At 54.9% G+C, this 19694-nt stretch overlaps 9 protein-coding genes and 2 non-coding genes across 11 annotated transcripts; 5 read left to right on the top strand and 6 right to left on the bottom strand.

Annotated features, from left to right (window-relative positions):
• Positions 1 to 827: 827 nt before the first annotated feature.
• Positions 828 to 2655, bottom strand: G647_02584 (uncharacterized protein; the record flags this gene model as incomplete). Its single annotated transcript, XM_008726931.1, has 3 exons — positions 828 to 1525; positions 1630 to 2223; positions 2277 to 2655. 3 exons carry the CDS (start codon positions 2653 to 2655, stop codon positions 828 to 830), a joined length of 1671 nt encoding a protein of 556 aa, XP_008725153.1.
• Positions 2656 to 5001: 2346 nt separating this feature from the next.
• Positions 5002 to 5115, bottom strand: G647_02583. Its single transcript has one exon. It is a non-coding gene; the product is annotated as a tRNA-Ile (tRNA).
• Positions 5116 to 5518: 403 nt separating this feature from the next.
• On the top strand, positions 5519 to 6502 carry G647_02582 (uncharacterized protein; the record flags this gene model as incomplete). The annotated part of the gene is made up of 1 exon (XM_008726930.1): positions 5519 to 6502. The coding sequence occupies one exon, from the start codon at positions 5519 to 5521 to the stop codon at positions 6500 to 6502; it is 984 nt and encodes a 327-aa protein (XP_008725152.1).
• Positions 6503 to 6767: 265 nt separating this feature from the next.
• On the top strand, positions 6768 to 8336 carry G647_02581 (uncharacterized protein; the record flags this gene model as incomplete). The annotated part of the gene is made up of 1 exon (XM_008726929.1): positions 6768 to 8336. The coding sequence occupies one exon, from the start codon at positions 6768 to 6770 to the stop codon at positions 8334 to 8336; it is 1569 nt and encodes a 522-aa protein (XP_008725151.1).
• Positions 8337 to 8796: 460 nt separating this feature from the next.
• G647_02580 (40S ribosomal protein S15) lies at positions 8797 to 9409 on the bottom strand (the record flags this gene model as incomplete). Its single annotated transcript, XM_008726928.1, has 3 exons — positions 8797 to 9163; positions 9250 to 9326; positions 9392 to 9409. 3 exons carry the CDS (start codon positions 9407 to 9409, stop codon positions 8797 to 8799), a joined length of 462 nt encoding a protein of 153 aa, XP_008725150.1.
• Positions 9410 to 9973: 564 nt separating this feature from the next.
• On the bottom strand, positions 9974 to 10379 carry G647_02579 (60S acidic ribosomal protein P2; the record flags this gene model as incomplete). Its single annotated transcript, XM_008726927.1, has 2 exons — positions 9974 to 10162; positions 10221 to 10379. The coding sequence occupies 2 exons, from the start codon at positions 10377 to 10379 to the stop codon at positions 9974 to 9976; spliced, it is 348 nt and encodes a 115-aa protein (XP_008725149.1).
• Positions 10380 to 10933: 554 nt separating this feature from the next.
• Positions 10934 to 11989, top strand: G647_02578 (uncharacterized protein; the record flags this gene model as incomplete). Its single annotated transcript, XM_008726926.1, has 1 exon — positions 10934 to 11989. The coding sequence occupies one exon, from the start codon at positions 10934 to 10936 to the stop codon at positions 11987 to 11989; it is 1056 nt and encodes a 351-aa protein (XP_008725148.1).
• A 512-nt stretch (positions 11990 to 12501) lies between these two features.
• Positions 12502 to 13728, bottom strand: G647_02577 (uncharacterized protein; the record flags this gene model as incomplete). Its single annotated transcript, XM_008726925.1, has 3 exons — positions 12502 to 12812; positions 12908 to 13342; positions 13443 to 13728. 3 exons carry the CDS (start codon positions 13726 to 13728, stop codon positions 12502 to 12504), a joined length of 1032 nt encoding a protein of 343 aa, XP_008725147.1.
• Positions 13729 to 14841: 1113 nt separating this feature from the next.
• G647_02576 (uncharacterized protein) lies at positions 14842 to 16290 on the top strand (the record flags this gene model as incomplete). Its single annotated transcript, XM_008726924.1, has 2 exons — positions 14842 to 15000; positions 15082 to 16290. 2 exons carry the CDS (start codon positions 14842 to 14844, stop codon positions 16288 to 16290), a joined length of 1368 nt encoding a protein of 455 aa, XP_008725146.1.
• A 782-nt stretch (positions 16291 to 17072) lies between these two features.
• On the top strand, positions 17073 to 17201 carry G647_02575. The gene has a single exon. It is a non-coding gene; the product is annotated as a tRNA-Leu (tRNA).
• Positions 17202 to 17822: 621 nt separating this feature from the next.
• G647_02574 (uncharacterized protein) lies at positions 17823 to 19658 on the bottom strand (the record flags this gene model as incomplete). The annotated part of the gene is made up of 10 exons (XM_008726923.1): positions 17823 to 18007; positions 18120 to 18306; positions 18393 to 18513; positions 18584 to 18677; positions 18747 to 18827; positions 18891 to 18912; positions 18975 to 19056; positions 19170 to 19218; positions 19283 to 19368; positions 19513 to 19658. The coding sequence occupies 10 exons, from the start codon at positions 19656 to 19658 to the stop codon at positions 17823 to 17825; spliced, it is 1053 nt and encodes a 350-aa protein (XP_008725145.1).
• Positions 19659 to 19694: the final 36 nt, after the last annotated feature.

Genomic DNA, 19694 nt, shown 5'->3' with positions numbered 1-19694 from the left:
GTGCGTGTGCGTGTGTACATGTGCGTGTGCGTGTGTACATGTGCGTGTGCGTGTGTACATGTGCGTGTGCGTGTGTACATGTGTGTGTTATGTCTCCGCCACATACTATACGAATGCCAGGGGATATTAATGTCAAAACAACAATGCATCTTCACGTTATGTCTCTTACTATGCAACCAACGTGGACTAACTACTATAGTACCTTAGCTTTATACTATATCTGGCGAAAACCGCGAGCGAGGGGATCATTCCCCTACAGTACAGTAGCTGTGTACGTAGTACAGTACGAGTGCGTGCGAACTGTACCTGGCTGACTCTGTCGATGTCGATGGGGGACGGGTCGACCCTCTTTCACGCAAGTACAGCAAGTACACGGATCGAGTACAATGTCGAGACACCTCGAGGCAGCAAATCAGATGTTACATACTGTACTGTACTGTGCTATACTACACAATATACCCAATCGCCCACTGTTCGCCAGTCGTGAGGCAACCGTTGGCGAGCCAAGATTTACGTTACTGTATGTAGTTGTAGGTGGCAAAAGACACTTATGTGGCATATATATACAGTACAAGTATCATGGGTCCGGGACTTGATATTCTGTATCTTCTGTGCGTTGTGTGTCATGCGTCCGTGTTAATTGGCTCGCTGTTCGTCTTATCGTTGCCGCTGCTCCACGGGCAGTACGGTACAGTAGGGTACAGCACGGTCACAGCACGGTTACAGCACGGTACAGCACGGTACAGCATTTTGTCGGTATATGTGTAAACGTATAGTACCTCCAGACAACAGCATCCTCTTCTGAACGTCGATGAGTCATATTAATTTCACGTCTTTGCCGCCGCCTTCTTCTTCTTCTCTCTCATTCCCTTCCACCTCATGAACCAAGAAGCGAAGGGAAACAGAATGGTGCCCAAGACCATCCATACGCCCAGAATGCCAAAATTCAGTGCCAGCCTCGAGTTTGTGCCGAATATCAACGTGCGGGTCGCGTAGACGATCTGCCTCAACGGCCAAGCGTAACCCCATCTGTAAAAAGAGGGCGCCAGCTCGACCGAGTAAAACGCCGTCGAGACGTTGGTGACGACCCAGAAGACGAGCCACAGGGCGGTCCACGGCTGGCCGATGATCATGGCCATGTTCTCGCACGCGAGGCCCAGCGCGCCCATGCCGAAGAAGTTGAGCATCCAGTAGACCGGGAACGTGCCGTGGCCGAACTGGTTCGCACCGTCGGCGACGTCGGTCTTGGGCCACGACCCGAGGCCGGCGGGAGGCGCCCGCGACAAGGGGATCTGAAAGGCCAGGCTGACGAGGCTGTAGCAGAGGGAGAGGAAGAAGTAGGTCGTTATGGCGGCCACGTAACGCCACACCACCAGGTGGGAGAACTTGAGCGGTGGATGGGGATCGGACGGCGTCGAGGCCACGAATCTCATGTGGATCGGGGTGAAGAAGCCGAAGGAGAAGAATGCAAGGATGATGAGGTATACCAGGCCCATACTGACGGGGGGGACGGCTGTGGACGGACCTAAAGAGGGCATCGCGTGTCAGTGCATGTCAGTTACTGGGAAAGCAAGGACAAGGCAGATGGATGTATGGCATGTCTGAGAGAGAGAGAGAGACTAGACTTACCAAAAGGTCGAAGGTTGAACATACTGAACCCTATTCCTGGAGACAACACCTGAGGTGCATTGGCGTAGATGACTGGGGATAGTGAGGTGTTCGTGAGGACTCGAGACGTCCACTCGCGGCCCCAGGAAAAGCTGATATCAGAAGCAAGTTGAGTCAGCACCGGCGTGATGTACTGATTGTAGGTATCGGCATTTCGGGCCTGGGTGATCACGACAGAGGCCGCGCCGAACGGGTCATAGGATGCATTGCCAATCTCGACAGCTTCTCTCAACAGGGCGGTGGCGTTGTTGTTCACGATGATGGCGCCCCAGTGCTGCTCCTTGTGGACGGCCAGACGGACCGCCAGCGGGTCGTTGTTGAACTGTGCAGGTGGCAAAATCTTGTAGCCCAGCGGGTATTGCTGCGTGGCGAGCGCATTCATGATGGCTTGCTCGACGAAAAGCCCCACGATAGGCTCGACATTGTCGTAGGGGGGCAGGCTCGCGTCGAAATTGACGACGGCAATGGTGGCAAGGTGGCTTTTTTCCCGGATGCGAAAGAGAACACCCCAGTATATCGACAGGGCAGTGAGCACAAAGACGCAGAGAACAGCAACTGTCGCCTGTCAACTTTCGAGGACGCTTGCTGCTTTCTTGGACGGTACGTACGAATCGCCGAGCACTTCTTGAAGATAGCAACCCGTGTCTTGGAAAGTCTCGAGTCGAAGAACCCAACTGGAACCGTGCGAGCCGGTCCATGCACTTGTTCCACATCCTCTGGCGCGTCCTTCAACAAACCTTCCTCTGTGAGTGCGAGTGTCAGACTGGACTGACCCAGGGCGATGGTGCTGTTGCTGAGGCTGAAGAAGTTTCCGAGAGATGGAGTAGGGAAGTCGTCGGTGAAGAAGGCATCGTGCATCTCAGGGAAGTGACTGAACGGCGTATCAGGTGCGAAACCGATCTCGCCGTCGTCCCCAGCCCGTTCGACATCATGTTCAACCTGTTGCCTTCGCTGCCCACAGGAATGGCACCTTGCGTCCATGGTCATGTTTGCCAACGAAAGGGGGGTCAAGGTCGAGCATCAAGCATTGAGCTCCCGTTGAACCAGGAAGATGCACAGCTGCGCATTCGAGCAGAGCGACACCAGGGGAGTAATGTACCTTCCAGGACGGGCCTGGTCCATCATGAGGAAGTAGGGTCCTCGGCCATGTTCCTTCGAGGTCCCCCATCTCTTTCCCCGGGTCTCCGATGCCTTGGAAGGATGAGTGGTGCTCTGCACAAGGATGTCCTAGTCCACGGGCCCCGTTTGCGCAGCTTGTCATGGCTATGTCCACAACTTTGCGCAGATATAGATAGAAGTTTGCCTCCTTCGTGATCGGATTGTCGGCCAAGACCGATGTCGGCGTTGCTGGCTGGGTACATGAGGATGTATATGCCACCACCACACAAATCCTTGTACTCCTCCAAGTCGGTGTTCACCCCTAACCCGTGCCGTCACTGCTCGGTAGAGACCTATCTTGGTTACATGACTCTACTGTTCATTATCGCCATACTATTGTCTGATTAACGACTCTGAGCACGATGGAGATGAAGCTCGACGGTGTGCGCCGCATGGCATGTTACCAGCGTCAGGCCTCGCGGGTGGGGGTTGAGGTGCAACAGGTTCCCTTCCACTGTGTAGGTGGTACACTTAGCTCACCAAGAGATCTCCAGCGGAGGACACCGACTGTATCTAGAGTATCAGTCGGACAGCGGAGAGCTCTTGCAGCCTCCGACATGGTATCCTGGAGGTAGAGAGATAGGATGGAATGGTAAGAAGCCCCCAAGGCTGGACGGGGAGGCTGAGGGTTGGGACACTGTGACTGGCTACACCAAGAAGTCGGCGGCAGCGAGACGAGCGACTGCTAGCTCATCCTCCATTCCCCGTATGACTGATTGATAGACCGGTTTTTTGTTTTTGTCGTGCACCATTAGTTGGTGCGCGTGCGCAGGTCCGCTTCTCCCCTGCGCTGCGGATTCGGCGGCGCAAACAAGGCCCTCTTCGTAGTCCTCTGAGACTTTCGAGATACCGATGACCTTGCCGTTCTTGGCGTCGATGTGACTTTGATGCGCGTCGCGCAGCCCACGTCGTCGGTGCAGTGTTGCCATTCAGGGAAATTCTGTGCGAGATCCGACCAGCATTCCGCCCACCTGCCCCGAATGGCCTGGACCGTCGCCCGCCATGCCTCTCTCGGTCTCGCACGGTGTGTGAGCGGCGCCGGACGATCATCTTGCATACCCAGTCCTCGATACTCTTGATCCGATCGACCGAGTGGAAGGGCCTTGCATAGTTTGAGTTAGCGTAGCTGTAGCTGCTAAGGATCTTGTGCCGGGTTTGGTCGAGCCGCTGGATTTGGTGCCAATTTCGGACCCCGTATACGTGCTGTGCATATTGGCCACCCTGTGAAAGACGGTATTCTTTTACAGTGCGCACTCTTATCGCCGGCGTGTCGGCGGTATGGAGGCCGTTGTCTATGAGCTGTTAGCATTTTGCATGCAATACGAAGACTCGTACGCACTCTGGGGCAGGACATGTGCAGGCCGTGGCGGACATGACCCCTCCCTGCTCACTCCATGATTATCAAGCCCAGCCTCAGGTTCCCAGCACGTGCAAAGGAGCCCACGACACTAATCTTAGCGATGCAATATACTCCGTCCATTCAACTTGTACGGAGTGGCACAGTTCAGACTCGGCGTCAACCCTGTGGGTATTCCGAGCCCACGATCACGCGCCCGGCCGCGGGGATCGAGGCCCGCAGAAAGGGCAGATCTACCGGAAGCAGCCAGCGCCAGCCTCGCAGGGGAGGAGGCTGACCCAGATCCTCCTTCCTGATAAGCCAAGATTAGGAAGCAAGCTACTAAAAGTATAGGCACGGGCTGACCTCTCAAAAAGCACCCGTGGTGGGTATAAGTCATACTTCCGACCTCTCCTTTGGGTGTAGGACGTGCGTTCAAGTGACTGTGCACCTTGAATCCGTCTGGCATGCCGGTTGTTGTCCCGATCTGTTATCCCGACGAAGAGTCTTGCTCGATCAAGTAGATTTGCTCGATCCAGTAGACTTGCTTGGACCGCAGGTACACTTCATGTGGAGCGGACCATAACAATGGTTACCAAGGGATCCGTCTTCGCTCAATATTCTGATGCGTCGCCATAGATGGACAGGGCACTTCAACACGAGACTGTTAGATAGAATAGATAGTCAAAAGCCGGTGCGCACCCATGGCAGCTACTTCTTGAGATATGTATGTACGATGAAGAGACAACCCGATGATATCGTAGTGCTGGCTGAATATGAGGTACAAAAACAAATCCAAATCCAAATCCACATCGTCAGGAACTGTACAAAAAGACGGATGAACCTGGCGAGACTTGAACTCGCGACTTTCGCATTGCTCGAAAGAGTCATACTGGATTCCACGCGGGAAATACAATATAAGAACGACACGCTAACCACTGCGTCACAGGTTCGTGCAAATTACGTGCACGCAGAAAAACCCCAGTTTACTGAAGCCTGTTTCGCGACAAATTTAGGACAAGTTTTCGAGGGGTAAAACCTATAATCGCTGTGATTTTGTCACGTGATAAAATCCCTCGTCCTGCCGTCTTCCACCATCGACACCGTTCCTTCACAGCTCCAGTAGTAATAAATGCTCACTGAGTGCGTGCTTTCCGCTCACGGTGACCTGCAAATGACTGAACTATACACGGTAAGAACACTGGCAGATCCAGGCTCGCCACTTTGCTCCCTTCCTTCCGCAAAAGGTTACTTAATGACCTGCAATGCTACGATCCTATAAGCAGGAGTTGATGCGAATGATATTGATGTCAAATAGACCTACCGCAGCCCTTTTGCGATACAACACTTGGCAAGATGCCTTCTCCTGACAGCGCGGGAGATGGAAGGGAAGAAGACGACTACATGAATATGACCTTTGAAGAGACTGCGCCCTCCCAGAAGACCGAAACACTTACCCAACGAAAGAAGAGACTGGCCCGTGAGGCCGAGGCCAAGAGCCGTCCCAAATCCAAAGCCGAACTCGCAAAAGAGGAGCGGGACAAGAGAGAAGCCGCTTTGAGCTCCAATACGCTAGACACAAACAACAAGGGTTTCAAGATGATGGCCGCATTGGGCTACAAGCCGGGCACAGCATTGGGCGCAACTCGGACCACGGCAGAAGGGGCAAAGGATGATCGCCTGCTGGAGCCCATCGGGCTGGAAATGCGAGACTCTCGTTCCGGTATTGGTGCAGACGCAGAAAAGAAGCGGAAGTTCAGAGAGGAAGTCGAAGCACTACAAGACGTGGACAAGAAGAGGAAGGTCGAGGCTGGCGAGTTCCGAGAAAGGCAGCAGAAGGAGCGGGAGGAGAAGAGGATGGAAGGACAGGTGTGGGGAGCAATGAAGGTCTGCGAGAGACTGGAGGAGGAGGACGAGGCAGACCAATCTTCAGACCAGAAATCGGACACGGCGAGACCGAAGAAAACGAAGCCGTTGAAGAGTGTCAATGTCCTATGGCGGACGCTCGTGAAGCAGAGAGCCATCAACGAGCGAGACCGAAGGATGAGATACGACCTCCATCAGTCGTTGTCGCGCCGTCCTGACTACAACGATGCAGACGAGGACAAGGAGGACCAGTTGGCGCTCGCCAAGAAGGCAGACACCGAAGAGGTCGATGTCGACCTGGACGAGGATGACACCGAGTTGGACGAATTTGAAGCTCTCGAAGTGGCTGAGAAAGTAGAAAGACTGGTAGCATATCTCCGCGACAAGTGGCACTACTGCTTCTGGTGCAAGTACAGATACGCAGACGAGGAGATGGAGGGATGTCCAGGTACGACCGAGGCAGATCACGACTGAACCTGCCCAGCTCTTGAGATTCGCTTTATGTTGGCGTCAAGCGCATTCCCTCCAACGAGTCGTATCCTACGTAGCCGTCGACTTCTCGACTCTGCCATAGACTTGGGACAGCACCAGTATTGGATCAACCATGCTCTTCGTCTTTCCATGAATTGCATTGCCGAATATATTCCGGGACCAGGCCGACGACTTCAGCCTCGTCTTCCACCAGCACATGTTCTTCCTTCTCTTTCTCCCACTCACAGCCCTACATGGGCCACCAAAGATGTCGTTTTTCACCTCGAATCGCTTCTTGGTGGCTGTAATCTTTCTAGGCTTTGGCACAGCATCCGTAGCGGTGCCTGCTCTCTTGACACGAGTGAGAGATGCCGCGAAAGCGCCAGCGCCAGACCCGCCACCTTCCCCACAGAAGACTCTCCAGAAGGACTCTGAAAATGCGCTGAATATCGAGACGCTTCGGACATTGGCAGATGGGTACAGCTACGATCTGCGGAACTCCGCGATCAAGATTGTCGCCAGTCGCACGGCCAGATCCCGTGCGAGAGATCTACTACTGAGGGATCTCGCGAGCAGGAATTACGAGCGCCGGCAGGATGCCATCAATGCGCTGCGCTTGCTTCTCAACAACAACTCGTTCGGCGTGACTATATGCGACCAATTCAGAGACGCAAAATCTGTCGCTGCTGTCGTTAGGGCTCTGATCAACGTTCTGCCTCAGCATTCGCGACACGCCTCCAGTCTGAAGGCTAAAGCTCCGGATGAAGCAGGAGACGAGACAGGGCTGCCGCCATCACCCATCCGACCCGCATATCGGCCGTCACAAGAACACGCTCTGATGTCACTTCTTACAAACATGCTATGCAGTCATCCCCGGCGTGGCTTCAAGTATACCTCCGCCATGGATGCGGCCCTACAAGCAGGTCTTGTGACGAAATGGCTAGCGAATTATCCCTTTCCTTGTGCCCAACCAGAAAACTCCGGTTTCAACTACAAGCGCTCGGATGTTGCCTTTCTATTTGATCGCATGGCCTGGATGAGTGACGACCCCTTGATGGCGGATGTGATCATCACCGTCATGCAGTATCCCACGGGCAGAAAGCAGATGAGACAGGTCGGCTTAAATGCGAGCAGTGTCCGAGAGAATGTTAATGTCGGTCATTGGACGCGAAATTCTTGGGACTGGGTGTATGCCGAGGAGGGTTCCGATGAAGACGCAGATAATGATGTGAGAATGGTCAATGGCGAGGATACGGCCGGGACGCTCTTTATGCCGGACAACATCACCCTTTGGGATGAACCCATGGGCCGCCCTACAACGAGAGCTGGTGCGAGGCTGCGCTCTGCGGAAAGGAGTCAAGAAGAAGAACACCTGAGGAGGCGGCATCGGGAGGCCATCGTCGTTGCGGAACGGGGGACACCTTTGAGAAGAGAAAACATCCTTCAAAGGGAGGACAGCCAGATTCTACAACCCATGAACGGTGTCAGTGACGTGGAAGGCGAGTTGAACGGGTTATTGGGACTCTCCGAGAATAGAGTCGAACCCGCGCAAGGCGTTCAAGGCTCCAGTGGTTACCCTGTTCACGAAGCACCAGAGGTCCTTGATCCCGTGGCCGAGGCTGAGGTCGACAGTGAGCTGCGTGCGTTAGAGGAGGCAGTGGCACGGCAGGAAGCAGAAGAGTCGAATCGTGCTCAGAGCAGACACCGCGAGATGGAGCAGTTGATTGAGCATGACCCAGAGATACAAGGCACGAATGGATCGGCACATCGCCCGGCGGGAGGCACAACCCTGTCGCCAGACACGAGGAGCCTGGCACGCGAGGACCCAAGCGCTTAGGGACGGATGGGTTGCTCACGCTTCGGGTGTAGTCCGACGTGTTCAAGACGCCACACTCCTTCATTGTCTCAGTGAGGAGGTGATCGGGTGACGAAGAGCAGCTTCCGGCATTTTGTACCGTCACTGCCACACTCTTATCTGCTTGAAGCGACATAGCGAGGCGTTGGGGGGTCACAACAAGCACAAGTATAATGGCCAAGAAAACAGCATTGGAAGGTAGACCTGTGTATTTGGTTTGAGGCATCATGCCCATGCTCTGGTGTCAGATTCTGTCATTCGTTCACAGCCTCTGATTCAAACGTCAGCATGCAACATGCCAGATGCATTGCAATACTGAGATTTTCGTACTCCGCACCGCCACTTTCATGCTTTCATGCGGGCAAAGAACATGTGCCACGATCTTGCTCGTCGCCATGCAGATCTCTCCACATACATATCTCTTTGGCATCCCCAGCACCATCTACTTCAGCGGGATGAATCTCGAAGAGTGCGTAGCACCAATACCCGGTCGACCGTGCTTGACAGGCTTGTACGAGATCGAGAACTCTCCCAGATAGTGACCCACCATCTCGGGCTTGATTTCCACCTGGTTGAACTCCTTGCCCGAGTAGATGCCAATCACGCTACCGATCATCTCGGGCACGATGATCATGTCTCGCAGGTGTGTCTTGACCAGGTCAGGCTTCTCATTCGGCTTGGCGTTCTGCTTGGCCTTGCGCAGTTTCTTGATCAAGCCCATGGGACGGCGCTTGAGGCCGCGGTTGAATCGGCGGCGGGCGCGCGCATGAAGGATGTTGAGCAATTCATTGGAAGGGATGTCGAGCAGTCTACATAGAGGGGCCAAAGAGGGCGGAGGGTTAGCTATTTTTTGCTCCCCTTTGTGCCATGGCTTCAGGTTTGGAGGACGACGCACCGATCGAGATCAACGCCTCTGTACGAGAATTTGCGGAAGGTTCTCTTCTTCTTGAGCTCGGCGGCCTCTTCGGCGTTCTGTGCATGCGAGAGCTGTCAGTCCATCGTGGTCTCATCAGGAGTATGTGGGCAAGGGAGCGTACGTAGTCGGCGTCAGCCATGATTGCGGTTGAGAGATCTCTGGATCTGCGGGTTGAGGTGACTGAGAGAGAGGGATCAAGGACAAGAGACAAGAGACAAGGTAGGTGCGGATGCCAAATTAGGATCAGGCAAAATCTGAAAGTGCGGACGAAGAGTCTTGGCGCCCCACTACAGCCTTGTCCAGCCTTACGCATTCTGAAGTTCAGATCAATCAAGAGATGAGAACCCACTGCGAATATTGTGAAGTATGGATTTACTGCTTGAATGCAAAGTAGAAGGCAGACGGTTTGATGAGAATGACGTGGTTTCACTAATTGATTGGGATCGAAGATGGCTCTTCCTATCTCAGAGCAGGCAGGAAATCCTCTGCATGTCCGCCAATGCAGCGACTGGCCCTCTTAACCTCGTCGCCGGTCGTCCTAGACCATTGCAGCCATGGCACATATGGATTGCGCAACAAAGGTTGTCCGGTGTTGGCGAGTTCGCATACAATATGGCGCTTCCTCGACCCCAAACGTTCCTTCGTGGCTGAGAGGTAGAGCTGGCGTGGTCAACCCGTTCCGATGCGTCTCGTAGCAGATCACTTAGTCGAAGAGACCGAAACCCATGTCCCCGTCGGACTCCTCGGCCTCCTCTTCCTTCTCGGCAGGCTTCTCCTCCTCCGCTGCAGCAGCACCGCCAGCCGCAGCACCACCAGCAGCCGGGGCAGCGGCAGCGCCGCCAGCACCACCACTTGGGACGGAAGCAAGCTTCGTCGAACCTTCGGCGATCAGCTGTTGCAAGTGTCAGTTCTGTCCCTTCATCTCTTCTTAGCCAAGCGGAATGCCATACCTCGTTGATGTCCTTGCCCTTCAGTTCTTCGAGGAGCTTGTCGAGGCGTTCATCATCCGCGTCGATTCCGACGGAGGAGAGAACCTCCTTGATGTCGTTGGCAGAGGGCTCGTTGTTGCCAGCGAGGCCGAGGAGGAGGTATGCAGCGAGGTGCTTCATTTTGAATTGCTTTGCTTTGCGCCAAGGTCAGCTGCGGAGCGTTTTCTGAAAGCGCAGTGGCCGACTTACAGGGAACTGGAAGGATTCGAACAAGAGAGACAATCGATTTAACCGCTGGGTTGGGCGGAGACTGGCACTTCAAGTTCTAGGAGTTGTGGGTGAGTCAAGAAATCGGTCGTGCCTGGCTCGAATTGTTGCACTGTGCGATGCGAAAAACCGCGGAAACTATTCAGGAAGGCTTGCCGAAGTCTAGAGCCTAATATGAACTAGTGTAGTTCGACCAGTCTTGGCACGAGCGAAGTCATAACGGCGGCGGGGGGCTGCGACTTTGCGTTTCTATTTCATTGTCCTTGCCCTCAACTTTTTCTCGTTGTTCCTTCTCTTCCTTTCCCTCCACGCCTGCCTGCTCCGATCAGCGCCTACTACTGGTCACAACATATATATCGGACTCATGCTCTGCACGCAGATATGAGTGCCACGCATATCATTACGATCGGCCCAACTCATCTTTGACTCCCTCAACCACCTCTGACTCAGCTGTCCCGGCTCCCAAGATGAGTCTTTTCAGCGACATTGTCAATTCGATTGGCGGCGATAAGTCTCCTGCGCCACCGAAACTACCAGCAAGACCGTTGAGCGTGAATGGAGTGCGGCCAGTGTCGGACGTCAGCAAGATCGGCTCACGGCTCGGGGTACCGGCTGTTCCGTCACCACTGAACGGCGTCAAGCGAAAGGCTGAAGATGGCTCACCAAAGCTGCCAGAGAAGCTCATCAAACCGAATCCGATATCCACTACCACCAACAGAGTCACTCACCGTCCAGCTGCCCCTCCACTCAATGCCCCGAAACCAGCCAACGAGAAGTCTGAGAAGAGTTCGTTCGCGCCCAGACCGAAGCTCGAGGCTACCGCCGATATCCCAGCCAGGGTGGGCACTGCCTCAATAACGCCGCCCACGACAGTTCCTAAAGGCCCAGCAAAGGGGTCCTATGCAGAGTTGATGGCAAGGGCGAAACAGGCACAAACGGAGAAAGCCCAACAAAGTCAGGTTGGCATGATCAAACATCAGCCAACACATCGAGAAAGGGTGTCCAAGGTGGCAGAAAGACGACGACAAGAGGAAGAGAAGGCCAAGGCAAGCAAGGAGAAAATCGGCAGTTCAAGGCCTATACCTGGTGGCAAGCAACAGGTCAAGTCTCGAAGCGTTAGCCCCACGAAGAGGACAGATCAGCCGAGAGTTCCAAAAGCCCCGCGCCCGCCCTTGCATGCTCCTCCATCTTCATCTTACAAGGGAACCATGGGGATCACCTCTGGCCGTACAGCGAAGCCACCACCCAAGCGGAGAAGATACGACGAATATCTTGGCACCGACGAAGAAGACGTCTCAGACGACATGGGTGGTTACGGCGAGGACGAGGAAGACGATTACGGGTCGGATGGCTCTTCTGACATGGAAGCTGGACTGGACGACTTGGACGCTGAAGAACAGAGAGCGTTGAAGGCCGCTAAGGAAGAAGATGCCCGAGAGTTGGCTTTGGAAAACCAGCTGAAGCGTGAGAAAGAAGAGAAGCGAAAGAGGCTTATGGCGCTTGCCGACAAGCGGAGAAAGTGATGCTGTTGTCTTACTCGGCGCACCTGGTCCGCCGGAGTCTAGTGGGGGATTGCTGGGTTTATGTTGTCTTGCAGCCTTGCACCTTTTCGAAGCAATTGAAGTGGCGCTGTCTTTGCATGACCCGTTCACCTATTTATGGTTGAGAAGTTAGCAATGGTGTTGGAGGCGTTTTGCATGACACGAGGGCAAACACGGCTGCGTGGCAGCGACCATCAAATATTCTGAACTGTATGACTGTTATGGAGTACAGGAGCGTATGGACTTACAGCGTTTCGTCCATTGTGCATTTTGTAAATGTGTCAGTTTCAGTGCTCTGTCGAATGGAGTACTATCATCATCACGCCGCATCAGATGGTTATCGAATTTTGATATATCCAATGAATGGAGAAGTTGTAACCACTACACCACATCTACGCAGTGGCGCGCGATTTCCACAATTGTGATACATCTTTTCACCTTCATCAACACGAACATCAACATCAAGTATAAACATAAGATCCTAGAAGCCTGGACTAATCCGACACCAGCGTCTCAACATCCACGCCCTCGACGCGATAAAATCCCAGTGCCTTCAACATGGGTTTATCATGGAACCTGTACAGATAGACCGGCTCGGATAACCCGTCCGCTGCTGTATGCTGGTATTCGTTCCACGCGGGGATGCAGAACGTGTCGCCCTGCTTCCAGGCGATGCGCTGGCCGTTGATGACGCTGTACCCGCTGCCGCTCACGACATGGTAGACCGACGACGCGGTCTCGCGGACGGCAGGCGACGTGGCGCCCGGGTTGAGACGTTCGGCGGAACCGCCCAGAATGCGAGATACTGTGGGGAAGGAACGTGTGCGTTAGCGCATGTGTACAACACAAAAAATGAATTGGGTAGGGCGGTTTTGTGTATGGTGTGCTGGCTGGACTTACCCTCGCGTCCATCCACCTTGAGGTAATCCTCCGAGGCCCATGGTCCCGATTGAGCATCCAGCTTGGCCTGCATGGCGGACCAAGGGAAGACGATCGGGCTGGTGGTCGAGTCGACGTCGTCGGCCGGGTAGCGCGGCTGGGCGAAGTGCTCGACGAAGTGCACGGGGAAGTGCTGGAAGTTGGGCAGGTCGAGGCCGTCCAGCCAGATCATGGGGCCGGAGCCGTCCTTGCCGTGGTCGTGCCAGTTCCAGGTCGGCGTGAGGATGACGTCGCCGCGCTGCATGGTGATGCGCTTGCCGTGCACGGCCGTGAAGCCGCCTTGGCCTTCGATGATGAAGCGCATGGCGAAGGCGGTGTGGCGGTGCGCGCGTGCCGTTTCGTTGGGCATCACGAGCTGGAGGCCCGCGTAGAGTGTGTCGGTGGTAAAAGGGGCATCTATGGTGAGAACGTCGTTAGCATGAGGCCATCGATGCGACCAACAGGTTGATGCTCAAGATCAGGATATACGAGAGTATCGATTCTGCCCAAGACATACCTCTAGCGGGGTTCACCAGCATGAGCACCCTACGCTCGGCTTGCTGTTCGGACACGACCTCTCCCGCGCGCAGAAGGGTCGGTTTGACTTCGTCGTATCGCCAGATGAAGGGCACGCACTTGGGGTTTGGCGCTGGCGGGTTGAGTCTCGCCATTTGCGCCCATAGCGGCTTGGTGTTGACCTTGAGGGCCGAGTCGACTAATTCCTCGTTGGCGTCTGCTTTTTGTCCCCATTTGGGATTCACGAGCTCGGAGATCCGCTCTGTCACGTCGCCTAGGGAGCCCATGGTGTGGTGTGAGGATGGTGTTATCTTCGACAAGAACGGATACAGAAATTAGGGTATAGATATAGCTGATGCTGCTAGTGGCCCTGGTGCTTTATTGGTTCTGCCGATGTATTGTGGTTCGCTGTGGTGTGATGTGATGAATGCCCGGCGTTGCTAGCAGGTGAAGTTCAGGACTTCTTATTCTTGAACGGAAGAAGGACAGTCACAGGGGAAGCAAACGTCGGTGCCCAGATGGAAGCTTTTGGTTCCAGGCTCGTCACCTGGTTCCGACCGGCCGGCTGTAGGGATTCGATGGCAATTCTCTCAACTGATTCGGCTGTAGGAATGCATGGACCGACTGTACGGAGTACTATGGACGTAGTGGACGACGATGGCGGGGGCAGCGTGGCGGAGCTAGGAGGTCAACGTCAACGTCAGGGTCAACCTCGACGTCCCCATGTCGAGCCCCCCTCTCCCCCCTTTCCGATACACACCCGACCAACGGAAACACTCCGTCCGCCACATTTCCTCCACCTCGACCGCTCCCACCGCATCGTTTACAGCAGCCGGAGTTACTGGGTGGTCCTTCGATGTCGACTTAAGCTTCCCACCGCCGCGGGACGAGTCGAGTGGGTTAAGATCGGGTGTTGCGCGTCGGTCTTTTCGGGTGGTCCGTCGTTCGTTCGTGCTGACACCACCCTTTGTTGTACATACGTATTGTTCCGTGCGTACATGAGTTGAAGAAAGCGTGAACAGAAAAAGTAGAGGTGTCCACGACCATTGAGCTTGATACTCGAACATCCTCAACCTGCACGAAGACGGACTGAACAGTTCCACATCTACGAGAAGCGACCAGCATAGTTCATTCAGAATGGTTGAGATCCTATCCGGTGTGGTGGCGGTCAATGGGCAGGCGAAGCCCCAGCCTGTCATGGGTGTGACGCCTGTGAAGGAGGAATTCATCCAGATACCCGAGGTAGGTATAGGAAATCGAAATGTTACTTACGGGCCCATCCCGTCCTGATGTTAATGCTGGTGCCGATGCTCATGCTCATATAGGTGGCTTCATACCCAACCGGTAGTCTCGATTTCTTGGTCAAGTTACAGAAGGAAGAACAGAAACGGCTCAAAGCAATGCAGGCTTCCAGCTTGATCAACCAGGCTGAACTCTCAGCCGTGCGGTTGAGTATCATTATCGTTGGCGCCGGTCTTGGTGGGCTAGCAGCGGCTATTGCCCTTGCCAGGAAGGGACATAAGGTCACGGTCTTCGAGCAAGCCCCTGCCCTTGCTGAGGTATGTTATGGACTTCTCTCCTCTGACCCTGACTCTGTGGCGTTGGTCAAAACCTGAGACTCACGCCTCTCTCAACTCCAGGTCGGTGCTGGAATCCAGATCCCATCAAACTCGAGTCGGCTCCTCCTGAAATGGGGGTTGAGACCATTCCTTGGCGACAAGGTTGTCGAGCCAGAGGACATCAAGTTCCGGCGATGGGAGAACGGCGCCCCCATCGGCCTCACCAAGCTCATCCCAGACTTCCAGGAGAACTTCGACGCGCCGTATTACGTGGTCCATCGGGCACATTTCCACGACGCGATGTATCAATTGGCCCTGCAGCTCGGCGTGGAGGTGCAGATCAACTCCAAAGTGGTGGACTATGACGCCGAGAAACCGTCCATCATCACCGAACACGGCCAGTCCTTCACGGCCGATCTCATCATCTGTTCGGATGGAGTCAAATCCGTAGGACGGCCGAAAGTGCTCGGTGGCGTGGACCAACCAGCGTTGCGCACCGGCTTTGCCGCCTACCGCGCGACCGTCAACGTCGAGGAGATGAAGCTACATCCCGAGCTCGTTGAGCTCCGAGCGAAGCCCGGCCTCAATCTCTGGATCGGCAACATGAGACACGTCATGACATATACGATTGCGGGCGGCAAGTCGTTCAACATGGTCCTTTCGCACCCGGACCGCTCAGACCCGGCGACCTGGAACCAGCGGAGCCCGGCCGAGATCCTGACCGACATGCGGTCTCACTTCAACGGCTGGGACCCGCGACTCACCAAGATCATCGACATGATCAAGACGACGCTCAAATGGCCGCTGGTCAGCGGCTCGGCCCTCCCTCGCTGGGTGGCACCTTCGAACAAGCTCCTGATCATGGGCGACGCCGCACACGCCATGGTGCCCTACATGTCCGAGGGGGCTGCCATGGCGGTCGAGGACGCCGCAGCACTGGCGGAGGCCATCGACCTGGTGAGTACCGCCAAGGAGCTGCCCGAAGCGCTGCACGTCTGGGAAACCGTGCGCATCAAGCGCACATCCCAGATGCAGGAGGCCAGTCTGATCAATGGCAAGCTGTGGCATTTCGCGGACGGGCCCGTGCAGAGGGCGCGCGACGAGGCCATGAGGCCCGAAGTGGAAGGCAAACAGTTCGTCACCAGCCCGAACCAGTGGAGCGACCCGACGACCCAGAGGTGGTGCTATGGCTATGATGCAGAGGAGGAGATCAAGCGGGCGTGGGAGATGCGAGCGCCGAAATCGAAATCGAATGCTAATATGGTGAATGGAGATCTGAACGGCCATTAAATCCACCGCACCACAGGAGGGAGAAGAGCAAAAGACTTGTTAGGCGCTGGATCTGGGCGAACATGCTCTTGTTGGCGTTGGCGGTCTGATATACGGAGTACATATGGAATAGTGAGACTAGGTTGAAGCTTCTGCAGGGGTTCCTCGAACAATGCTTACACAGGCGACTGTATCGCGAAATTTGATACGAAAACATCGTCCCTTTGAAAGCGTCAGCGAGGTTGCAATAGTGTGTGGTGAACCAAGGATACTCCGTACAAGGGGTAGAGTAGGACGCCCAGCCAGTGTGGCAACACGATCTCGACACCACGGACTGTGTCTCCTCCCGCTGAACGGGGTAGAGCTCGGGACTCTCAAGCCTATGTATTTGAAAGGGCCTCGTGACGAGGCTTAATGACGAGGGGACCGCCGCTGGCCTTCCGCAAGGGTATCGACAAGATTTGGATCTTACACGCGGCGACTGTACACACACCCAGCGACATTCGGTCTCACGATCAATCCAGCGAGTGTATTCCGTGTGTAACACAATCGAAGTCCTCGCCACGGCGGTGGTTGTTTCGAGACCGAAGAGTTTGACTCTTCGGTTCAATTGCCTGATGTCGTCGCACTAGTCATTTTGTGGGACGACCACAGAGGGCTAGATCCAGACGGGAGACAAAATAGTCGCTCCAGGCACCTAGTCCAATGATACCAAGACCCCAAGAACCACCTCGGGATAAAAAAAAGCTACATAATGCAATTAAGGCATTTTACTAGCCACAAATCAGCACCAGATGCGTGTTGGGAGGATGGCCGAGCTGGTTATGGCGTCAGGTTAAGGCTTCAGTCTTAGCACTCAAGTATCTCATCTACTGGGATAGACGTTTCCTGATGGGAGTAATCCCGCGTGGGTTCGAGTCCCACTCCTCTCAGATTTCTTTTTTCCCTTTTTTTTGGTAGCCCAAAAGTCCTCGCCGACAGATAGGCAGGTGTCGATGAAAGTGCATTAGGTGCACTACACTTTCTCACTGCAAAAGGTGCTGCTACAGCCACCGCTCTGAGTACGATCCGCATGTGTATGTATATTGCCACCTTCCCGTCCATTGCTCGAATACTTCTTTTGTGGCCCGTTGTCTACTCTTATAATCAAGTCCTGCTGAGGAGATGATGTGCTAAGTGAGAATTACTCCGAAAGTACCGTGCCGCTGTCTAGGAATATCAAAGTGGCAGGTCCGCGGATTTTTGAAGACAGGCTAGATGTACAAATCGGCGAGGAAGCAATTCCTTGCGCCTCTATCATCGCACCTTCGTATAAGCAAGACGCCGAAAAGAATGCAGGCTCAGGAGAAGCACCGTTAAGGAGCCAGCACGGCGCACACGATCGACCGGAAGGCCTGACTGATACTGAGGTCTTGTAGTGCAGATATGCAGAAGCGAGGGAATCCGCGGGACACGCGCAGGAAAGTAAAGTATCCGCACTCAGCCTTTCATATCCTGTACAGCTGTAATTCTTGCACTGCTTTCGACCACCGTGCTGAACGCTGGCCAAGTCCTCATTGAGGTATTCTCAGCACAACTCTCCCCTCAATCTCGAACCTCACAAGCTTCTCCATGACGGTGTTGATCTCTTCGAACGGATAGACGGCAATCTGCGGCACGACCTCGCCCTTTACAGCCATCTGCAGAAGCTCTTGCATTTCGGCGTCCGTTCCGACTGATGAACCCACGACTGTGAGGCCTACACGAGTGTCAGAACAGGTGAGCTGTACGAATTGTATCGCCATTGTCAATGCCTTCGGGGAGCCAGGGTGCCATAGATGAAGGGAACTTGGCAAAGCAGGACGACTCACTTCTCACACACATCCAGAACGGCGAAATAGGCAGCGGAGCCCCCGAGCGAGGCAGGCCAATACACACCAGCGTCCCATAGTTCCGGATCAACTTGAACGCCTGCTCATACGCGGCATCTATACCGGCCGTGACGATCGTGGCGTGGGCGCCAAAGCCGTTGGTCAGGCGCTTCACCTCGTCTTCAACCTACTTGCGCGTGTCAGGATCGACAAGGCGGCATACCATGTATAGGTCCTTGGGAAATGCTCAACTCGCAGTCGCTTTTCACTTACCGCGTCTTTCTTGAAGTCGAGGAAGGCAGTCGCGCCCAATTTCAGGCACAGTTCGCGCTTCGCCTCGCCGCTGTCGATGGCGATGACTTTGTATCCGCGCTTGGCGGCGATCTGGACGCCTCTGTCGGCAGAGAGATTTGTTAAACAGACGGGTCACGGGATGGAAGGGCAGAAAGGGAGGGCACACTTACATGTGTCCGAGGCCGCCTCCAGCGCCGGGAATAACCAGCCAGTCGCCTGGCCGGAGTCTCGCCTTCGCGATCGCAGAGTAAAGTGTCAAGCCGGCTGGGAAGGACACGCGTTAGTGAGGGAGGGTCTATTTCGGTACAGTACCACACGACGAGTGCCACTCACCACACAGAAGCGGTGCCGCGATCTCGGCCTTCAAGTCCGTCGGGATCCTGGTGACGTGCTTGGCCGGAGTGATGATATATTCTGCAATCGCCAAAAGTCAGCCGATGCGCCTGTTCGAGCACCCGCGGCGAAGTCGATCCTTACGCTGGAATGTCCCTCTTGTGTTCTGCCGAGCCGCAACGTCAGCGAGTCTTCCATGGGATGATGTGCGTCGCTCTCGAGACTCACCCGTCCCGAATTGACCTGGTTGGGACACGCGGTCGGGTTGACGTCGCATATCTCGCAACTCCCACACGTGCTATACTGCCATCTGTTGCGTGCGAGATGTCTCCACGTTAGCCGGGTCTGCTGGCTACTTGCTGCAGTCCATGTGCCACTTCACAGACGAGCGCACTCTGACGCACAAACCGCGGACCAACTCACCTGATGCCCACTTTCGCGTTCAACAACTCGCCAGGAGCATTCTGGCCGACTGTCGATTCCATGCTATCAGCCCGGGAGCCATGGAGCCTCAAGACAGCGACCTGACAACATACGCTTAACCACGTGTCCTACGCCCTCATGGCCCGCTATGTCGGTACTCATGGGCGTCTCGCCATACGCGCTATGCACGTCCGAGTGGCTGTGACGCGGTCAGTTCCGTGAGTCGCTCGGTCTAAGTTATCAATCGCTGGGTCTCGGTCCGCGGCACGCCGATGGCGCCGCAGCTGCATACGGCCAACATGGCCAGCTATATCATGCATATGCATGTATGTCGCTCACTCACCAAAATCCCGTGTACTCCAATTTGACGAGCACATCACCCTCGCCCGGCGTGGGCACCTCGATATCGTTCCGGATCTGGAAGCGAGCCCCTGGCTGTGGCTTCTCAAGCCATGCAGCGGTCTGCGTCGTGGGGATGGATGATGCCATTTCGATAGTCAGCGGTAGATGATAAAACCAGTTACG

The sequence above is a fragment of the Cladophialophora carrionii genome, assembly GCF_000365165.1.
Source record: "Cladophialophora carrionii CBS 160.54 unplaced genomic scaffold supercont1.2, whole genome shotgun sequence".
Lineage (NCBI taxonomy): Eukaryota > Fungi > Ascomycota > Eurotiomycetes > Chaetothyriales > Herpotrichiellaceae > Cladophialophora > Cladophialophora carrionii.
Note: the sequence above shows the minus strand (reverse complement) of the source record. Positions and strands in the feature narration are given on the sequence as shown.